Source organism: Pseudorca crassidens, chromosome 9 (genome assembly GCF_039906515.1).
Source record: "Pseudorca crassidens isolate mPseCra1 chromosome 9, mPseCra1.hap1, whole genome shotgun sequence".
NCBI classification, from domain to species: domain Eukaryota; kingdom Metazoa; phylum Chordata; class Mammalia; order Artiodactyla; family Delphinidae; genus Pseudorca; species Pseudorca crassidens.
In genome coordinates, this window is record NC_090304.1 from 23,708,254 (window position 1) to 23,729,046 (window position 20,793).

General features: G+C 46.9%; 1 protein-coding gene across 40 annotated transcripts in view; it reads right to left on the bottom strand.

Annotated features, from left to right (window-relative positions):
• Positions 1-10,995, bottom strand: part of CD44 (CD44 molecule (IN blood group)) — an 84,862-nt gene extending 73,867 nt beyond the window's left edge. For 6 of the 40 annotated variants that reach the window (XM_067749420.1, XM_067749425.1, XM_067749421.1 and 3 more), the window contains exon 1: positions 10,781-10,990. In XM_067749420.1, coding sequence (XP_067605521.1) covers positions 10,781-10,847 — 67 coding nt within the window. In that variant the 5' untranslated portion in view covers positions 10,848-10,990. Of the gene's footprint in view, positions 1-10,780 lie in introns of all 40 variants that reach the window. The other 34 variants (XM_067749406.1, XM_067749405.1, XM_067749409.1 and 31 more) reach the window with 12 other exon arrangements.
• Between the last annotated feature and the right edge of the window lie 9,798 nt (positions 10,996-20,793).

The window sequence follows — 20,793 nt, forward strand, 5'->3', positions numbered from 1 at the left end:
TCCTTTTTCTTTTCTTTCTTTTCTTTTTTTTTCCCCACTGAGCAGGAAGAGTTTCTCTGGTCTCATGAAAAAGAAAGAAATATCTTAGTAGGAGTCTGGAAGTTTCTCTGTAGAAGAAGCAACTCACCATCTCAAAGGTCTGCCTTGCCCTGTGCCTTGGTGTCTAGATGTTTGTTGGCTTTTGTTTGCCTTTTTTTTCAGATTCCCATGGCTGTCCTAGTTACTTTCCCTAGGATGCTAGAGCTTGCCCTCTAAGCACTGCTTTGGCTGAATATTAGGGTTCACTTTGCACCAACATGTTGCAGGGTTCCCTTGAGGGAAGCTGAGAAATCCAATGTGTTCATGGAGCTTTGAGAGTGAGGGACACAGTCTTTTCTCTTCTTCAGGGGTTTACTGCTCTGACCTCTTGAAGCAATGTTTTTTCAAAGAATATTGCATCCAGATCCTGTGGCTAATCCCAGGGCTAACTTCCTGCAGTTTTAGCTGTGTGACTGACGCCTGTTGCTAACTTCTCTGGCTTAAACTTCATCTGCTCACCCGCAGGTGGTCGGGAGGATTCGGGGAGGTCCTCTGAGCAAAGCACCTTGGCCTAGGAGTCCTTCTTGCCCATTGGAGTTTAGAGTGTAACTGGGTCCGTATGCTTGTTGTTTCTGGTGTGGATTAATAATTCACTTCTGACATTTAATACAAACCAGGCATCGCTTTTGTGTGCTGGGGGCACTGCGGGGGACTGCATTATAGTTGTGTTATTCTTTCCATTAAGTCTTATGAGGCTTAAGTGTTTGTGGGCCCACCCAACGGTGGGTTTATAGAACACAAGGCCTGGAAAGGACTGCACAGATCAACTAGAATCCTGCTGTCTCATCTCACACATGGAAAACTGGAGGCAAATAGGAAGCAAAATGATTGGTTTGGCATCACACAGTGAATCAGTAACAGAGAGGAACTAAAATATCATAGTCATTTCTATCCTTGAGGCACCTTCGGTGTACTAGACACTTAGCTCTAAACACTACGAGCTAAACATTGTTATAGATACTTAATGTGTGCAGTGCTGGAGCTCACGCTGCTCTTAAGGGGCGGGGAGGAGAATCAACCTGTTTTACAGCCCTTCTTCCTTCCACATGGCCCTCCTCCAAAGCCAACCTCCTAACTCCCATACCACCATACGAAATAGCTGGTTTGGTATGGAAGGTCTTTAAACCATTGAAAGAAAGAACTCCTCCCATTTTTCCCTTTTAACTTAGTGACGGAAAAGCCAAATGCTTTTCTCTGAGTGTTCTTGAGAACATGATTTTGAAGCTTGGGGTTCTTTCTACATGAGGCCGGATTTGGAGGGCAGTGCTGGGGCTGAGAGGCAGACAGACTTCTAAGAAATCAAGATCCCTCGGGCTTCCCTGGTGGTGCAGTGGTTGAGAGTCCGCCTGCTGATGCAGGGGACATGGGTTCGTGCCCCGGTCCAGGAAGATCCCACATGCCGCAGAGCAGCTGGGTCCGTGAGCCATGGCCACTGAGCCTGTGCGTCCGGAGCCTGTGCTCCGCAACGGGAGAGGCCACAACAGTGAGAGGCCCGCGTACCGCAAAAAAAAAAAAAAAATCAAGATCCCTGGTTTACTGGACAAAACCCAGTGAGCTCTAAACTTCCTCTGCCTTGCCTGACATGTCAAACTCGAAGAAGGATACACTCAAATTAGAGAGCATGCGGAGAAAAGTGATTTCAAGATGTGAGTACATGAGCCACTAGGAAAAAAATAATAAAAAGATTTCTATAGATCAGAAAGATAAAAAAGGATGAAAAAAAATTAGCCGGAACCTATAAAAAATCACAGAAGGGAAATGGTAAAGATGGCTTTGCTAGCCAAATCTAGAAACTTCACTCATTCAGTCAGCCATCCAATATTTATTGAACGTCTACTGTAATTGAGGAACTGACAGCTGGGGACCACATCAATACAAAATTGTACAAAATATACATAAATGCACATAATGCATAAGCTTTCCCCTAAGAAGCTTCTAGGATCACCTGTGAAAGAGAACAGAGCATCATAATACAGCTCAGAGGCATCCCCTGAACTTCTTTTTAGATGGAAATATGCTTGCGGGGTTTTTATGAATTATCAGGGAGAAACAGTTAGTAGACAACAGGAGAAGGTACAAGTCACTTTGGGAAGTCTAGAGGGATGTACCTGACCTCTAAGGTTGACCTTGGGAAGATAACTAGTGCCATCGCAGAGGATCCACTGCAAAGACGAACTTCTGGGCAGGAGATTTCTACAGCAGTATTACTTCTCTCTCCAAACTCTGATTTGCGTCTATGTGACCAACACGCTGGTGGGTACCTGAACCCTTGTCCACCCCTTGCAGGGAAGTGTGGCCCTGAAACTCACTGGTGGCTGCGGGGCTGACTCAGTGACGTCAACTGGTCTCCTGCAGACTGTAAGATGGTACTCGGCTCTGCTGGAATCTGCTTCGTGGACTGGACACATTCAACAATGGCAATATTTGTGACTGGTGTATAGTATTTACGCCATTTAATACTTCTGGAGCCGGGGGCCTGGGCAGAAATGACCTTCTAGGTCAGAGGCAGGAGACCTGGTCCGAGCTGCATGGAATTGTTAATTTCTCCCTAGCATCTCAATTTCCATAATGGTGAACACTTGTGAAGAGGTCTTACCATCCTCACTCTAATATCTTGGTGGGTTCTCTTTGAGAGAGGATGTAGAAAAAGATGCTGCCTAGATCCACTACTGGTATGTGGTTTCTTCTGGAAGGCACTACAGACCCGCTCAAGTGCAAAAAGATGTACTGAACTTGGAACAGATGGGGATCTGTGATGAGTTTCTGCCCCCAGGCCAAAGGCGCAGGTCCCTTCCTGCAGACTGAGTCAGACATTTCCAGGGGGCTTTGCCTCCTTCCTTCCGGGATGGATTGTTTCTCAGACAGGGCACCCAGAGGCAACGCTACCCCCCCACCGTGCCCCCCCCCCCCCGCAAAGGTCACCTGCTGGGCCAAACAGAAGCCAGACCGCTGGTTTGCACTGGAGCTGGGAAGAAGGGTGGCAGCACACTTCTAGCTTTTGCTCGATTCCTGGTGTCCACGGTGAGCATAGACTGATTCCTGACAGCCTTCGCTCTCAGAGGACCCCTTTCTGTCACCAGTTCTAGCTGGCAGAGAGAAGGTCCTGGCATCACGGACCCGTAAGCTGAGGGCAAACATTTTTGCTGCTGTTTGATTGGCTCCTTTCCCAACTTTATCCTGTCATGAGCCAAGGTCCTAGATGATGGAGCAACACATCAGCAACCTCATCGTCCATCAGGTGACAAGCACCGAAGTGATCATGAACAAACAACTCAATTCACCATCCCATCCCTTTGAATCCGAGCCTCTCCCCAACTCCCCCCGCCTCCACCCCATATAGAAGAAAACAGAACTTGTATCCAGGAATTGGAATGAATGAGCTGCTCAGAGCATGAATGCAAAGACATTTCCATTACTTCTTTCTCCTTCATGTTTGCAATTCCAGCCCCCTCCTCTGACATCACGTGTATAAAGGGAGAGCAAAACCAGCTCTGTGGACATTAGGATCCTGCCCACCTCGGATTCCTTAACGGGATTTATGAAGACAACCAGCGTACTAGCAGGTATCACCGTTCGGGTTTCTGGGGCACCCTGACATCTTGATATACGAAGGGAGGCACAGCAATGCAGTGACCAAGAACATGAACCCCAGCTAGACAACCTGGGTTTGAATCATTGCTCCATCGCTTACCAGCTCTGTGGCCTTGAGCAAGTTACTTAAATTCTCTATGCCTCAGTTTTCTCATTGGTACAAGAGGGATAATAATAACACTTCTTCCTAAGGTTAGTGCATGGATTAAACAAGTTACTATAGAGGAAAAATTAGGATGGTGTCGGCATGTGGTCAGTACTCTGTGTTTGCTATTATTAGTAGTAGCGGTGACGGTATCTCAAATACATACAACTAGCTGCAAAGAAACAACCACAAAAGGCACAAGAGCTCTAACTCTCCAGAAAGGTTGAGGGTTAGGAAGATGAACTTTCAGGCACAGCTCAAGGAGACTCGCCATGACACCAGAGCAAAGGCTCAAAATGACTGGTCTACGCGAATTCTCTCTTTCCCTGGAGTTTTGCAATTAATGTTTACTCTCAAAAGCTGAAGACTCGAGAAAGATTTTTCGGGCCTGAGTTTTGCAAATCACCTCCTTGGTGACTCAGCCCTTCCCCACCCACCTGGGGCCTGTCTGTGTACACTTGTTCTTAGGAGGGACACTGGCCTCAGGACACACCCAGGCAGGTGGTGCACCCCAAACTCAGGGAGATCTGGCTTCATCAGGTTCTGTGCCCCCATGACACCCAGCCCCTCATCCTGTCTTTGACTCCCTGCCCCTACGTTTCACAGGGTGGATGACCCATGGGAAGGCAGGACCTGCCCTGGTTGTGGGCGACTTCCCACGTGGCAAGCTCCGTGGAAAGGAGGCACGGTTTGCCTCCGCAGCAGATGTCAGGCTTCCCGGGAGACCTGTAGCTGCTGCAGGAGACCCACACGGAAGGCAAGGACCTCTGGGAAGTACTTCTGCTGCTCTCCCAGCTGCCACCACCTTCCAGAAGCAGGTGTGGCGTTGGACAGGAGGGTGTGGGCCTCTCACGCAAAGAGTCCAACCTCAGAGCAGCATCTCCAAAATAATTAGAGCTCCAAGCGGGCCGTTGCACGGGAGTGTTTTATTTCGAGGCTTCAATTTGGGGATTGGTGTCATCATCCTGCCTGGCTCTCACTCTCTTCTTGGCCCAAGAAGTGAGTCACCCAGTCCTTAGACGGACGTCCCCAGACACAGCAAGCAGCCACCAAAGCCACAAACAGACGGGCGATCTCCCTCCTTGGGCAGACCAAACACGAGCCCTGCGGTGGGCAGCTGGCCGGCCAAACGCCCGTCTCAGCCCTGTCCTGGAGAAGGCGGCCATCACCACTGCTGTCATATACAGACAGATGCATCTGTATCTTAGGTAGGCCGTCAGGCATGCTTTCATATATAGCGTGGATGTAGTAATTTCTATATTCTAGACATTCATTTCAGTTCAACAGTTACTGGTAACAATTACGGGCCAGGACTGGGATCCGGGACCACAGAAATGAATGTGGTTCGATCCCTGATGTCAGGGGGCCGCACAGCACTGCAGAAGAGATATAAGAGAAGATCTGTCTGGTTTGGGGTTTTCCTCCAATGAGAAGCATGAAAGTCATTAGTGCCCGTTGGCCCCAAATACACTTATTTATCTTGATTTGCCTGTGCAGCTTTTAGGCGAATTAACTGGGGACCTATGGGAACCAGATACCTCCTTGTCAGAGGTGAAGCTGGCCACCATCCAGTGACACCAGGGATTCTCAACAGGGGGGCGACTTTAACCAACCCCCCCCATTTGGCCATGTCTGGAGGCAATATTGGTTGTCACACGGGGTTGGTGAGGGGGAGGTTTGCACTACCAGAATCTAGTGTGTGGAAGCACAGAGATGCACAGTCAGCCGTTATCCAGGAAACCCTACACTAGACCATGAACTACTCAGGAGTGAGGAGTGTGTCCTTCTGACCATGAGCTCTCAGGACCTATCCGCTGGGTGCACCAAATAGGCAGTGAGTGCGCGAACGTTCGTTGGATATATTGTCCAGTTAATGAACTTACTCGAGAGGAGGTAAATTCATAGCAGGGTAACAGAAATATACACACCCCTGTCTCACTCCCTCTTCTTCAGATATTCAAATCCTCTCTTGTCCACACTGCCCCCACCCATCACTGATTCCCCAGCCCTCCCAGCTGTGCTTCAGCTTGGCAAGGCTGTTGGCTTTACAACCTAAAATGGCCAGGCTGTCACCTGATGGCGCTGTCTTACGTGTGTAGGACCATAAGGTTCTTGGATAGAAGCCCCACATCTCACACACTAAATGCCCCTGTAGTACCCCACACAGCATGGGACCCACAGAGGACACATTATAAATGCTTAAGGATTGACCAGCAATACCCACATTATGTGTAGACACATGTGTTCAGATGCATATATACCTACGGGCACACCCACGCCTTGTGTGTGTCCACACCTAGCAAGCAAAAACCCTATATGTAGCTTTTCTTGGTACTTCACATATTGGGGTGATCAAAAAATGGAGAGCAGAGGAATACAGATGTTCCTCTCCAAAAGTACACATTTTCTGAACCAAATATCAATTTAATCAGACGCTAGACTGATTCACGAGTTGTAGAAATGTGATTTTCATTTATGCAAAAATCCATGCAAGTTTCTGACTGCTAATCACACAAAGCCATGTACTTATTTGTAGAAAAATGTATAAATATTTAGTCAAAATATACACTAGGTTGCAATTGGTAGAGTATTTGCATATTTGAAATCCTGACACTCCTGGAAAATCTGGAGTGCCCAACAGCTGCGTCCATGCCAAGCCAGACTCCGCAGCCACAAACTTCCCAAACCCTTGCTGGCCAGCTTTGGGGGAGGGCCCTTTTGAAGAAAAATATCAGCTTGCTAAGGGAGTGAGAAGTGGGGTTCCAATTTAAGGTCGGAGGCATCAGCCTCCCCTGGTGATTCTAAAGAACACTTGTGTGCTTCCCATGCAAGAGGGGACACAAAGGAACTTGAGTCAGCTGCTGGCTGTGCAAACCCCCAGAATTTCTCTCTGAGGCAGAAAAGATCCCCTTTGAGAACTGCACTTTGTGTGGTGGCGTGTGCCACCTGCTTCAGTTCATTCTTTCACAAGACCCACTTCCCTTTCAGGCTCTGGGTAGAGTCAGCTAAAAAGGAGGTGCAGGGGAAACACGACGGCAGCCGGTATCTCAGCCCCCATCCCAGCCAGGATGGATGGCTGGGGAGGCCGGCTTCGCTCCCACCACCTCCTCTCCATCAGGGAACCCCCGCCTGGAACCGTCTGACACCCAAGGCCAAACTGAAATTTCACTTGAGTGACCACGTTTCACCTAGAGCCCCAAAATGACTTTCCATTCAAGACCCCTGAGTTTTCTAGAGAACCGTGTCAGCCCATGACCGGGGTCCTCGAGACTCTCCCTCACTGGGCACGTATGACCTGCTAAATGCTGAGGGTTTCCATTGAGCATGGGATGAGGGGGCTTCCTGGGTCATTGTACCCAGAATGCTTGCGGGGTCAGGGCCTCTGCAGGGCCCCTTTCTTAATTTCCAGGCAAAAGGCCTTGCCCTGACTTGTCTCTTAGACGAGGAACAGCCTCTCCCTTTTTTCCAAGCCTGCAAGTGAGAGCATGTCTAGAAGGGCAGCTGGACTCTGATAAGGGAATTGAATTATTCTAGAAACAAATAACTAGGTTGGCATCTCTTGACAGCTGTGGCCAGGGCTGGGGAGAGACAGGGCAGAGCAGGGCAGCTAAGAGTCCTCGGCCTGCCAGCGGGAGAGGAAAGCCACTCATACCAGGCCTTCACTGGCCTCACACAATTTCCAAAGTCCTCCAGAGGCAAGGTAATGTCAAAGGAACACAGGCATGGGAGCCTACCATGGGGGATGTTAGAAAACTCCATCCCTCACTAGCTGTGTGTCCTTGAGGAAGTCACGTCAACTCCCTGAGCCTCAGTTTCTTTATCTAGAAAATGGAATGAAGAGAGCGCTAAATGTACATGGAGCTGTCATGAGGCTTATACAGGATAACCTATTCAAAGCCCCTGGCTGAATGCCTAGCCCAGAGTCAGTGCTCAGTAAATGGCATTTCCTGGGGACTTAGGGCCCTACTTCACAGAGGAGCAGAGCGTCAGGCTTTTAAAGCTGGGGTGCTCCTAACTGGGAGGGATCCAGCAACACTCCAGGAGACCCCAGACAGTATAGAGACTCTTCCCCAAGCAGCAACTTTGCTTGATTATAAGAAATATATCATTATTCTTATATTAAACTGGGTATATTGTGGAGGAAAATGCAAAATTGTAATGAGCATTTAAGACAGTATTTCAGGCATGAAACAAATGTTGCTACGTCAGTAGACCACACTCTCCCCACCCCCTGCAGGGATAGAGGTGGAGCTGTTACAGTCCTTGAGGATCAAGGTGTTTCAGAGACCTGAGGTTTGGAAAGCATCCTGCACTAACACTTGGCCTGAGAGAGCGGAAATCACCTTTCTCGCCCTTTTGGGATCTGTTTTCTCCTTGGGAAAAAGAAAGGGTTTTTCTAAATGATCTTTGGAGTCACCATCTCTGGGGTCGACGACAGTGAGTCAGAAAATATTTCTTGAATGAATGGAAGGAGATCTGTCATAAACTAAGAATTTCACGCTGCCAAGCATCCTTTCCTGCGTGGGGCAATTTGGAAAAAGAATGGAAACTTTGCCTACTGGCTGCTAGCCTCAAACACACCTACTTAGCACTGTGCCTTCGCAGGAAGTAAGATGTCCATTGTGTTTTGGGGGCACAACTGAATTCATTGATACTAACTGACCTCAGCAGCGCTGGAGGTTTGCTTCCTTTCTTCTTCACCTGGGAAAACACAGCCAAAGCTCTAACTCCCAGAAAGAGGGGTCTTTAATGCTCAGAGGGATCAGAAGGGTGCCGGCCACCCACAAGCCCCAGAGGTCTCAGACGCACCCCTCTTTCTAAACACCAGGGGCACAATTCCCTAGCAGCGACCTCTCACCCACAGAGAAAAGGAGGCGGAGCGGTATGGAGGGCTCATCGCACTGCCCTCTACCCAGTCCTTCCTCTCTCTTCCTGCCCAGCCCGAGCCCGCTGTTAGGTCACATCTCCTTTCCAAGTCTCAGTTCCTTCCAAACAGCTTTACAAGCACACGAAAGCCCGGGTCCAGGCAGTTACGGCTACTGGCACTTTTCTGTGCTTCCTCCAAGTGACGCTGCCCAAAGGGACCACGGAAACGCAGGGCGGGAATGAGCCCACTGGTCTCGGGGAGAACTTCAAGGGTCAGGACAGTGTCAAATATTGGGGGATGGGGCCCTTTAGAAGAATCAGGGCTAAGGGTGGAAGGAGTGGGGAGTCAGAATCCTCAGAATCAAAGCAGAAGATGTCACGGGAAGTAACATACAAATAAACTTCCCTAGAGGCCATGGAGACGCCAGCATGGTCTGTCTTCCCTGAGGCCAAGCTCACGGCTCTCCCTGAAATCTTTCCCGCTTCTCTGCCTTTAAAGGACTCCTCGGAGCTCCAGTTCCCTTTGGAAGCCTCCTCTAAGGCCTCTGGTCCACCACGACCCGACCCTTCCTTCCAAAAACTCCTTTCCGAGTTTGTCCATGCCATACATACAGCCTGCTGGATTCTGACTAAGCAACAGGCTAAGGGGCCTGGTTCACACGAGCACCAATCCTCTTGGCTGTGTGAACACCAGCAAGTCGCTTAACCTCTCTGAGCTTCAGTTTGTTTCCCTCCTATAAAACAGGACTAACAACACAACACGTCTCACTGGGCCCTTGTGAGGGTAAAGTGAGAGAACGCATGTAAAGAAATTAGCACAGTGCCTGGCGCAGCCTAATTGTACAATAAATGGTGGCTACTGCTGCCATTCCTCTTACTACTAATTATTATTATTAATTATTACTTTTTCTGTTTCAGGAATCTAAATCCTAGATCCCCACTTATCTTCAGTCTAAAGCACTCAGGTAGGACTGTGTCTTTTACTTTCTTGGTACCCCCAGAGCCGGGCTTAATAAATACTTGTTGAATGGAATTACCCATAGGTTGAGCTGTCTTAATGACCCAGCTGGTACTTCTTAAAAGAAAAGTTAATTTTGCCGGTGATAAGCAAATCAGCCATGTGATTATCTGTAGATATATAGACAAAGGAATGCTTGGAGTTCAGCCTCACCAGAACCTCTCACACACAGCCACTCCATCCACAGCCACCGAAAGGCACAGACCCTGCTGGGATGGGATATTGGCAGCCCGACTCCAGGATCCCTGATGACCCCCCTGGAGCCCAGGGGGCCCCTCCTGCTCTGAGGCTGACAGGCGGAATATAGGAGTCACATTACTGTCTGGATTTCCCCTAACTCACTGGCAGAAGCAGGAGGCTGCAAGGATGGAGCAGCTGGCCCAGTCATTGCCTCTCCTACTCACACTCCTTGCCCCAGGCTGGCACCTCGTGGTGACCCAGAACCTCGCCACAGAGCTAGTTCAAGTTCCCACAAGCATTAAGATCGTTAGTGACCGGAGCCAACTGTAAGAGCTTTGGAACCCAGGCGCAGTGGGGGAGCCGCAGGAAGCCAGGACCCCTTTCTGGAAAGCTCACTGCCACCAGCTCTCACGCATGGCAACTGTGCCCACCTCTACGGTCACCTCGCTAACAGCCCTGTCCCTGCCCCAGCCCCTCCTCTGCCCCAGTCCCTGTCCCTGCCCTGCCCAGTTCTTCGCTGCCCGGCCACTGCCCAGCCAGGCTTCAGGCGCCCTTGGACACAGGAGCCTGTTAGTCCACACACGGGCTGCGCGCACCCAGGAATACAGTTACTTTCTGCCCTGTGCTCCTCCGGCTGCAAAGACCTCACTCACGACTGCGCGCCGGCAGCCTGCCCAGCAAACTTTTCTTCGCTCTTTCTCTTTTCCTTTCAACAAAACGGTGCTTCCCACCGACAGGCTCTCCAAGAGCTTAGCGCAAATCCTCGCCCCGCTCTCCACCAAATCCCAGCCGCTCGCCGCCCATTTGACTCCGGCCCCCCAGGGCCAACTCAGCCCGCGCGGCTGCCGGCTGGGTCCCGGCCACTCGGGCCACTCCCTCCCGCCGCCCCCGCGGGCACTCACCGATCTGCGCCAAACTCAGTTGCACGAGGCAGAGTCCCCAAGCTGCGCGCCACCAGAACGTGTCCATGGCGTCGGAACGGCCGAGAAAGCAAGCGAGTGGGGCCGGAGGGGCCGGGCGCTGGGCGGGGGGCAGCGGAGCACGGGGCGAGCAGGGCGCCCGAACCTGTCGGAGGCTGGGGTCCGGCTGGCAATGAGGGCGCCTCGGAAGTTGGGTGCAGTTTTTATTCGAGGGCTGAGAGAGTGACCTAAGAGGGAGGGAGCGAGGAAGGACACACCCAAGCGAGGGGGCTGTGACTAAGCAGCCGGCAGAAGTTTAAAGACATACCAGCTCTCCTTGGCGCTGCTCCCTCCGCCCCCGCCCCGTTCTCCTCGGAGCCGGTAAAGCGGAGGGGTGCCTGGGCGGGCGCCCGGAGGGCCGCGGTGTCCCCGTGCACCCGGGGCGCACCGGCTTTCCTCTCCCGGCGTCTGGGAGCGCAGCCTCTGGACGCAGGAGGGAATGACTGAGTCCTAAAACCTCGCGCCGTTGGGTTCAGCCTCTGGCCTCTCCTCGCCGCTAGGTTTCTCTTTGACTCTGGCTGGGGAACTCTTCTTTCTGGGTTCCACAGGCAGCTGGATATTCTGGGAGAGGAGCTGGGACAGTGGGAGAGTGGTTTTTCCCCGCCCTTGGTGGGGAGCTTGCGATTCTTCCCGGGGGAGAGAGGAAGAGCTCATTCTTCTTCCCTTGAAAGAGAAGGAAGTCCACATACCTCAGGCGAATTTTTGATTCTTATCAGGTCTGCTTGGAGAAAGCTAATGATAGCCAGCCATGGGGCTGGTATTTGGCTCCACTGACCTATGTGTCATCTTCCAGTCCCAGGCTGGCATCTGGATCCATCCACCCATTTTTCCACCCTCTCACGCACACCCTCATTCATCCACCCAAACATCCTTCCATCCACGCATTCGTCTGTCTGCCCGTCTTACCTTACATCCCTCCAGGGCTCACACATCAATCCGTCCTCCTGTCCATCCAGTATGCACTCACATCCATCCAGCCTCTTGTCCATCCATTTATCCAACCACACATCCTTTCATCTGTCCATCCATCCAACCACATATTCTTCCAACGCCCCTCCCATACAACTTCTCATCCATCTTTCTTAAGCTTTTCACATCTCTTTGTAAATCCACATCCATCTATACACTATTCTCTTCTCCATCCATCCACCTACATATCTGTTCATACATGTATTCATCCATCATTCAACCATCTATCATCCACATATCCTTTCATCATTTTATCTGTCCCTTCTTTCTTGCTTCCATGTATACTCCTATCTATGCAAACGTTAATCCACTTTTCCCCCGTCTATCCTACTTGGCAAATCTCAAAAAAGGGAGGAGATTGTCATATTCTTCAGCAGAGGCATTTTGAGTTTGAAAAACAATACTTTGCATCATAATTTCATATCTATCTATAACATTGTGGTTTAATATTTGAAAAGCAAAAACGGTATTTATTGTTAATGTGGACGGCTGAAACTAAATCTGAATGGAATTCTTGCCTGGTGAGACACACAGAAGATGATAATGGTTACCAGTAACTGTGACAAGACCCTGAAGGAGCCTTGCCAGAATTTCCAAGGGAAAGTAATCCCCTTTTGACTTTGGAGAGCAGTTGGAACATTTGATCAGATGAAAAGGTTGAAGGGGGACAGCAAGGCATGAGGCTGGTGGGGGTGGGGGGAAGCAGGGCCCAGTTTGTAAATTACACTAGGACGTCTGATCCTTAAGAAATAGGGAGCCAATGTAAGTTTATTATTGTTGTTGTTGTGCTCAAATACACCTAACATAAAATTTAACATTTTAGCCATTAGGTAGCATTTCATACAGTCACAAAGTTGTGCAGCCATCGCCATTGTTTTAGTTCGAGCTGCTGTAGCAAAATACTACATACGGGGTGGCTCACACCACAGGAATTTATTTCTCACAGTTCTGGAGGCTGAGAAGTCCAAGATCAGGGTGCCAATATGGTCTGGTTCTGGTGAGAACACTCTTCTGGTTTGCAGATAGTCATCTTCTCTGTCTTCTCCTATCCTCACAAGAGGGAGAGAAGGGGATGGAGGGAGAGAGAGAGAGAGAGAGAGGGAGAAGGACAAGCTCTCTTGTGTGTCTCTTCTTATAAAGGCACTAATCCCATTCATGAGAGCTCCATTCACATGACCTAATTACCTCTCAAAGGCCCCACCTCCTAATACCCTCACACTGGGGGTTAAGATTTCAACATAGGAACTTGCAGGGGAGACAAACATTTAGCCAATAACAAACACTATCTAGTTCAGTGTAAGTTTTTGAGTTGGGGAGAGGCTGCTTGACTATAGGCTACTCTTCTTGCATTTTCAGGGACAGTGTTGGAGGCTAAAACATCACTGGACCCACTACTCCCCAAATGCTCAGTGGCTGGCATCCCACGACTCTCTCATGGGGTGGCCTGTGTGAAACAAAGCCAACGCCTCTGAGCCCCAGCTGACGACCAGGCACGTTGATAATGATACCACCAGCAGCAGAGTTGACCCTGCTGCTCTCTGTGATGAAGAGGACGCTTTCCTGCAGCAACTGGGGGCACACTGGCTTCCAAGCAGATCCTCAGGCTCTAACCACTAAGAAACAAGCCCTAGTGGGTTCCATGGAAAGAACACTGGACAAGGAATGGCCTTGGCCATCTCACGTCACTTCCAGGGCTTTCAGCTTTCTTTTTTTGGAGGAGGGGGGAAAATGTGGGATGGGTATTTATATTCACTAGAAATACTAGAAACAATGTTTGTCTTTCTGTTTCATGGAACTAGGCGGTTCTTTGCAGACCCTTCAGAAACACAGAGGTCAAATCAAAGGCTTAGGCATGGGTTGTTCCCCCCCATCCCAGCCACAGGAGTCCCACTCGCATCAATGTTATACACTAGAATACTGTGTGAGATTTCATTTTGACGAAGGATTTTCCTTCAATCAAAAGTTGTGTATAAAAACCACTAGACTGGGTCATCTTGAACCCTGGTCCTTTCTGCACTTGTGCAGTAAACATTCAGCAAACGAAGAGACGAGACGGGTGTGAAAGTGTTTTGCAAACTGTAGAGGGGCATGCAAATTCTCAGTATTGTAATTAGAATTCTTCTCCCAGGGGAAATCTTTTGCCTGCTTTCTTCCCGATAGTTTAGTGAGGGACAGAGATTGTTTGCCCCCATGCCACAAATGACTCATTTCAAACTGACCTGGTGACTTACTGAGTCAGTGTCAGCCTTTGGGAATTCCTGGATCACCTCTCAGAGCTAACCCCCATGTCCTTTCCACTCCAGACGCCCCTCTCCCACTCTGCCCACACCATTGGTCTCAAGATCATCCTTATTATTGTTATTTTATAGTTTCATAGTATTCCACTATACGGATAATACCATCCTTCAGTTACTTCCGTTTGGACATTTAGAATGCAATTACAAACAATGTCGCAATGAACAATCTAAAAAAAAAGACTTTCCCGTGCTCTTCTCTGAGCCTCTATAAAGGTTAGATCCTCAAAATCACTAATTTTAGATGCTCGATATCTATTGCAACAGATACATTTTTAAGCCTAACTATGAGATGTGGGAAAGTGAAAAAGAGAGATTGAATTGATCTGGGTTGACATGAGATTACACTGTTTGGGAAGAATCCAGGACTCAATCAGCAGCCTTGGATGAGGAAGCCCCAGTCTGAACCTTGACTCTCCCGCTTAGCAGCCCGTGACTTTACTCAGGGCACTTAACCTCTGGGAGTTTGGGTTATCCCATCCACAGAATGAGATTAATAAGAACGTTCTCACAGTCTGTTATGAGTAGTAAGTGAAAGCAGGCATCGAGACTCTCTACTGGGGTCTCTGACTCATGGTGGGAGACCATGACCCACCAGCCTCTAAGCTACCTAAGGACAGGGCCATGTCTGCCTTGGGCCCTAGTATATCCTCAGTTCTGGGTGCCTGGCAATGCCCCGTCTCTAGTGTTTGCACTGCTCTCAGTAAATAAACACGACATAAGTGCATGAATGACTGTTATTCTTTTTCCTCCCAACACACTTTATAGGGTGACTTTGGGAATCACAGGAGCGAATAGGTAGAAGCATTTAGACATCTTAACACCTTCGAGACAAACGCAAGCAGCAGTGTCATAACTGGGGGACCACTTTCAGAAGATCCAGGGGAGCCGGAGCATGGTTCCTGCTGGCAGACTAGACTTTGTTTATTTTTCCTCCTAAAATATTGGGATCTGCTGTCTTCTGACTAGTAACAAATCTTGTTCTTCTTGAGCAAAGAAAAGTCGGATCTAAATCAATGTCAGCAGGCGTGTGTGGAGCAAAGCTGGGAGATGGGAGACCAAATCATGGGATCTGAGGATTATAAACACAGCAGCTCACCGGGCTCTTTTAAAGGGATAACATCCAATTCTTCTCTCCCAGAGAAGGAGCAAGCTGGCAAAGTAAAGAAAAAGTGCCATTCCGTTCATGTTTCTCCCAAAAATAAGTCCATTCTTAGGTCACCCTCACAGTGTGGATTCCACACATGCACGTGAGCAGTGCTGAAAAAGCTCTCGTGAAATAATTATTAGTGAAGTCCAAGTAAACGGGTCATTTGGGAAGCAATCTTCATGATAAATAAATGACGTTGCATGACTAATTGGTCCTGAGTTAACCAAGTGTGACTACCAAGCTGAGCCTTTAGGATTACTAAGGCTTTCAAAGTAAGGCAACTGAAGTAGTTGGTGCATTCTGGAAATGCCAAAGGGACAGGGTACCTCTGGAGTCTAGTTATGTCCATGTCAGTTGCCAAAGGGGCTTTACACAGACCTTTGGAAGTTAAAATGGTGTGCCTTTAGGACCAAATCCCACAACTGGAGAGTAACTAATTTAAAAATGTGAATTTTTGAAGTTGAGATTTGAATTAATGGTGTGTGACCGTATGTAGTAACCTAATTAGGAGGAAGACAAGTGAGAGTGTATCATTTGCACAATTATTTAAAAGAAATTTAATTGTATTTCTTTTAAGCACATGTAGTAACTAAAATTCTTATTTATTCATCTTCTCTCCACGTCATACAAATTGTTGGTTAAGCACCTCTTGGAAGTCTTTAAGGGATCTGCGTTAATGAACACTGAAGTATGATTTGTGTTGGTCATATCCATGATCGATATATAATGGTGGCTGATATCCTTGGGGTTGTCTGAAAATTGTTTGCCTCTTCATCAATTCACTATGTGACTATTAGATGCTGAGCAAAATTTAAATATTCTTGATTCTATCATAAGTGATCATCACCACCATCACCACCATTGTCACTACCAACCCCACCACCATCACTTCACCACCACCACCACCATTATCACTACAATCACCACCATCACTTCACCACCACCACCACCATTATTACTACCATCACCACCATCACCACCACCACCACCACCACCATCATTATTACTATCATCACCATCACCACCACCACCACCACCACCACCATTATTACTACCATCACCACCATCACTTCACCACCACCACCACCACCATTATTACTACCATCACCACCATCACTTCACCACCACCACCACCATTATTATTACCATCACCACCATCACCACCACCATCATTATTACTACCATCACCATCACCATCACCACCACCACCACCACCATTATTACTACCATCACCAGCATCACTTCACCACCACCACCACCATCATTATTACTACCATCACCACCACCACCACCCCAACCCCATTATCATAGACACCGCAGCTAACCACCAGTGCTTAGTACACGCCAAACCTAATGCCATTTAATTGTCACCACAACCTTATGAAAAGTTCATTCCTATTTTACAGATAAGGAAACCGAGGCTCAGGAATGTCAGATGACTCGTCCAAGGTCGCATCTTCATTTTACTTAAAGGAAATCTTTCTTGACATTAAGAGATATAGAGATAGAAAATTTTGATCCCGTTCTGATCTTGATCTAACAAAAATACTAAGTCATTTGAGGCTTAATTAATTAGTTTTCACTCGATTTTATCTCAGTCAGTTTCTTTTGAGAAGGAAGATCTCCTTCAGAAGCTTTTGTTAGACCTGTGGAGGTAGAGAAGAGGTACCTAAGGTAAAAGGTGGAGAGTGTTTATTCTCACAGCTCACTGAAAAATTAGTCTCTTAGAATGAGGCAACTTTTTTGTTTTTAATTATATTGAAGTACAGTTGATTTACAATGTTGTGTTAATTACTCCTGTACAGCAAAGTGACTCGGTTATTCATATACATATATTCTTTTTCATATTCTTTCCATTATGGTTTATCCCAGGATATTGAATATAGCTCCCTGAGCTATACAGTAGGACCTCATTGCTTAAGAATGAGTCAACTTTAAAACTCAGGTCTTGATTACTTACTAGAAAATTCTAGATTTGCATAGGACTATGCCTTCATTCCTTAGAATATCATTGTGAGATAGCTGTATGTCCTTCCTAGAAATAAACACCATTCTCTATTTACAGCACCTGAAGGTTTATTCAGTGACCATAGTCCACACAAGCCACTTTTTGGTTTGCTGGCCCAACTCACAAGTTATAATTCTTTCTGTCAATATTGCATCTAGATCCTCACAGGTTCCCATGGCAGCCATAATTTTACTATGTGATCCCTACCTCCCATGCCCATGACTGACTGGACCAGGTGCCAGACACCTGATGCAAGTTGGGCCAATCAGTGTCTTTCTTCTAGAAACTTGGGATTGGAGTATGGCTGAACCTGTAAAACACATAGTTGGAGGCTGTGGGGTAGCCATGTACCTCCATGTGGATGAAGAAACAAAAGAAAGAAGAATAAGGCAAAAGCTGAGAGAAAGGCAGAAAAACTTCAGTTCTGACACTTTCGGTTCCTCGTTCTAGTTCATTCTTGACGCCTGACTGTGTTCTTGTGCATGACTTGTGTGATGCACCCTGATGTCCTTTCATAAACCCCCTTTCTTCTGCTTGTGTTAGCTTTAGCTGGTTTCTGTTGCAACCAAAAAACTTGAATATGGGAGGGCATGTGTCTGTTTTACAAAAGAGTAAACAGGGGCTTAAATGGCTGGGATGTGCCTCCTACTGGGTCTTCAATTCAGGACTTATGACTCTAAATCTCAGGGTTTCTGATTCTAAGTTCCATGCTCTTTTCACTACCTGGCCTCACCTACAACCCCTCCGCTCATCATCCAACTGTCCCGAGAGAAAACAATTATTTCTTCTCACTGTTATAGACACTAGACATCTCTGATGATTTGCCTACAGTTGCATGGCAATCCAACTGAGTGGCAGGTCTTCTGAGTCCTGTCTTCCCAGGCCTTTTCCAAAAAGCCCCTTTCTGCCTGAACATGCCTCACAGTCTATTTCAAAGGCAAACCTTTCAGCTGGCAAATGGTAACAGCTGCCTCTCTTCAAAACACCCAAAGGGTAAAACTTCTGAGCTCCAATACACAGGCTCGAGGCTCCAGCCCAGTCTGGATGGGGCTTAGCGTCAGTTCCTACAGAAAAGGGAACAGGTACTGTGCATGGATGTGAGGCCAGGCCCAAACCCATTTTAGGGCTGGATGCCGCTTCTCCACCACAGTAGACTGCTGTTTTGGAAGGCCTTGTGTGTGTGTGAGAAAGATACTTGAACTGAACTTCACTGGGAGAGGATGTGGTGAGAGAGGGGGGGAGAAGAGAGAAAAGAGGAGACATCTTGAGTGAGTGTATGTGAGGTGGAAGGAAAAAAGGCACAGATATGAATCTACTATGATACAAAGGGAAATAAAAGCCTTCTAACACCAATCAATCAGAAATTTAAGGGCACCGTACTGGAGACATTACATGGACTCAGCACGGAGGAAAAGCCCCAAATGAGCCAGACCTGCTCTCTCTCCTCAAAAAGATTATGCCCTATATTGGGGTTGGCAGGTTAGTTGCCTTTATTATTTCCAGAAATATTTAGTAAGCACCTCCATGGACCAGGAACCACTCAGTAATGGGAATGGAACAGCGAAAAAAGACAGACTAGTGTTTTCTTATCATTGAGGAGGTGAGTCGAGGATGCAGGGTAAGTTCAATGAGGTGAACAGGAAGGTCTGCCTGAAGAGATGACATCTGAGCCAAACTTGCAAAAATATGAGAGAAAATCTTTCAGAAAAAAGTGGGCACAGCACGTGTAAAGGTTTGAGATGAGAATATTCTCGGTGTGTTTGAGGAACAGAAAGGCCAGTGTGGCTGGAGTGGAGTGAGTGAGAAATAAGTGGTGAGGAAATGAGATTGTAAAGGAGGGTAAGGTCTAGCTCTTGTGTGACCTGGCAGGCTATGGTAGGAAATTTGGATTTTATGCTGATTGCAGTAGGATGATTTTGGTATGTTTCCCTTCATTTTCCAGCTTTAATTAACCAGTAGTGATGGCTTAGGTCACTGTGATGAGAAAGATTCTGAGGTCTTACAGATCAATGGGTAAGGGTTCAGTGATGGCTTGGTAGTATTTATCACATCTCCAGGATGGGGCAATGGTTATGCTAATGATCAATATTTGCCATCCCTCATGAGGATGGAATATTAAGTTTATTAGGACAGTCTGGGTTACACTGCAGTAACAGCATCACCAAAATGTCAATGGCTTAAATTTTTAAGAAACTTCTCACAAAGTTAGTACAAAACATAATTTTGAAATCCTTGAACTAGAGTAAGCAAGGTTGTCTAGACAACCTACAGACTGGGAGAAAATATTTGCAAATGATGTGATTGACAAAGGGTTAATTTCCAAAATATACAAACAGCTCATACAACTCAATAACAAAACAAAACAAAACAAAAAACCTAATCCAAAAATGGGCAAAAGACCTAAATAGATATTTCTCCAAAGAAGACATACAGATGGCCAAGAGGCACATGGAAAGATGCTCGACATGGCTAATTATTAGAGAAATGCAAATCAAAACTACAATGAAATATCACCTCATGCCAGTCAGAATGGCCATCATTAAAAAGTCTACAAATGACCAGTTCTGGAGAGGGTGTGGAGAAAGGGGAACCCTCCTACACTGTTGGTGAGAATGTAAATTGGTGCAGCCAGTATGAAAAACAGTATGGAGGTTCCTTAAAAAGTAAAAATAGAGGTGCCGTGTGATCCAGCAATCCCATCCTTGGTGTATATCCGGAGAAAACCATAATTCAAACAGGTACATGCACCCCAATGTTCATAGCAGTACTATTTGCAATAGCCAAAATATGGAAGCATCCTAAATGTCCATCAACAGATGAACGGATAAAGAAGATGTGGTGTATAGATACACAATGGAATACTACTCAACCATAAAAAAAAATAAAATAATGCCATTTGCAGCAACATGAATGGACCTAGTGATTATCATACTAAGTGAAGTAAGTCAGAAAGAGAAAGACAAATACCGTATGATATGACTTATATGTGGAATCTAAAATGTGACACAAATGAACTTGTTTACAAAACAGAAAGAGACTCACAGACATAGAAAACAAATTTATGGTTACCAAAGGAGAAAGGGGGTGAGGGAGGGATAAATTCAGAGTTTGGGATTAGCAGATACAAACTACTATATATAAAATAGGTAAACAACTAGGTCCTATTGTATAGCACAGGGAACTATATTCAATATCCTGTAATAAACCATAATGGAAAAGAATATGAAAAAGAATCTATATATGTATAACTGAATTACTTTGCTGTACACCAGAAACTAACATAACATTGTAAATCAACTATACTTCAATAAAAAAAGAAATAGAGTGTGCAAATATTAATATTGACCAAATAAATAAGGTCTTATTTTCAACACATTGTTACAAATCCCAATAGAGTACAGTCTCTCTCTTTGTATATCTTTGTATTGAAAGAGCGCTGGAAGCATATGGGGTAAGATTATTGGTGATTTTTTTCCAAACAAGGCAATGAAGATTTAATGGAAGGATACATATGCACAAAAGGAAGGTGGAAATC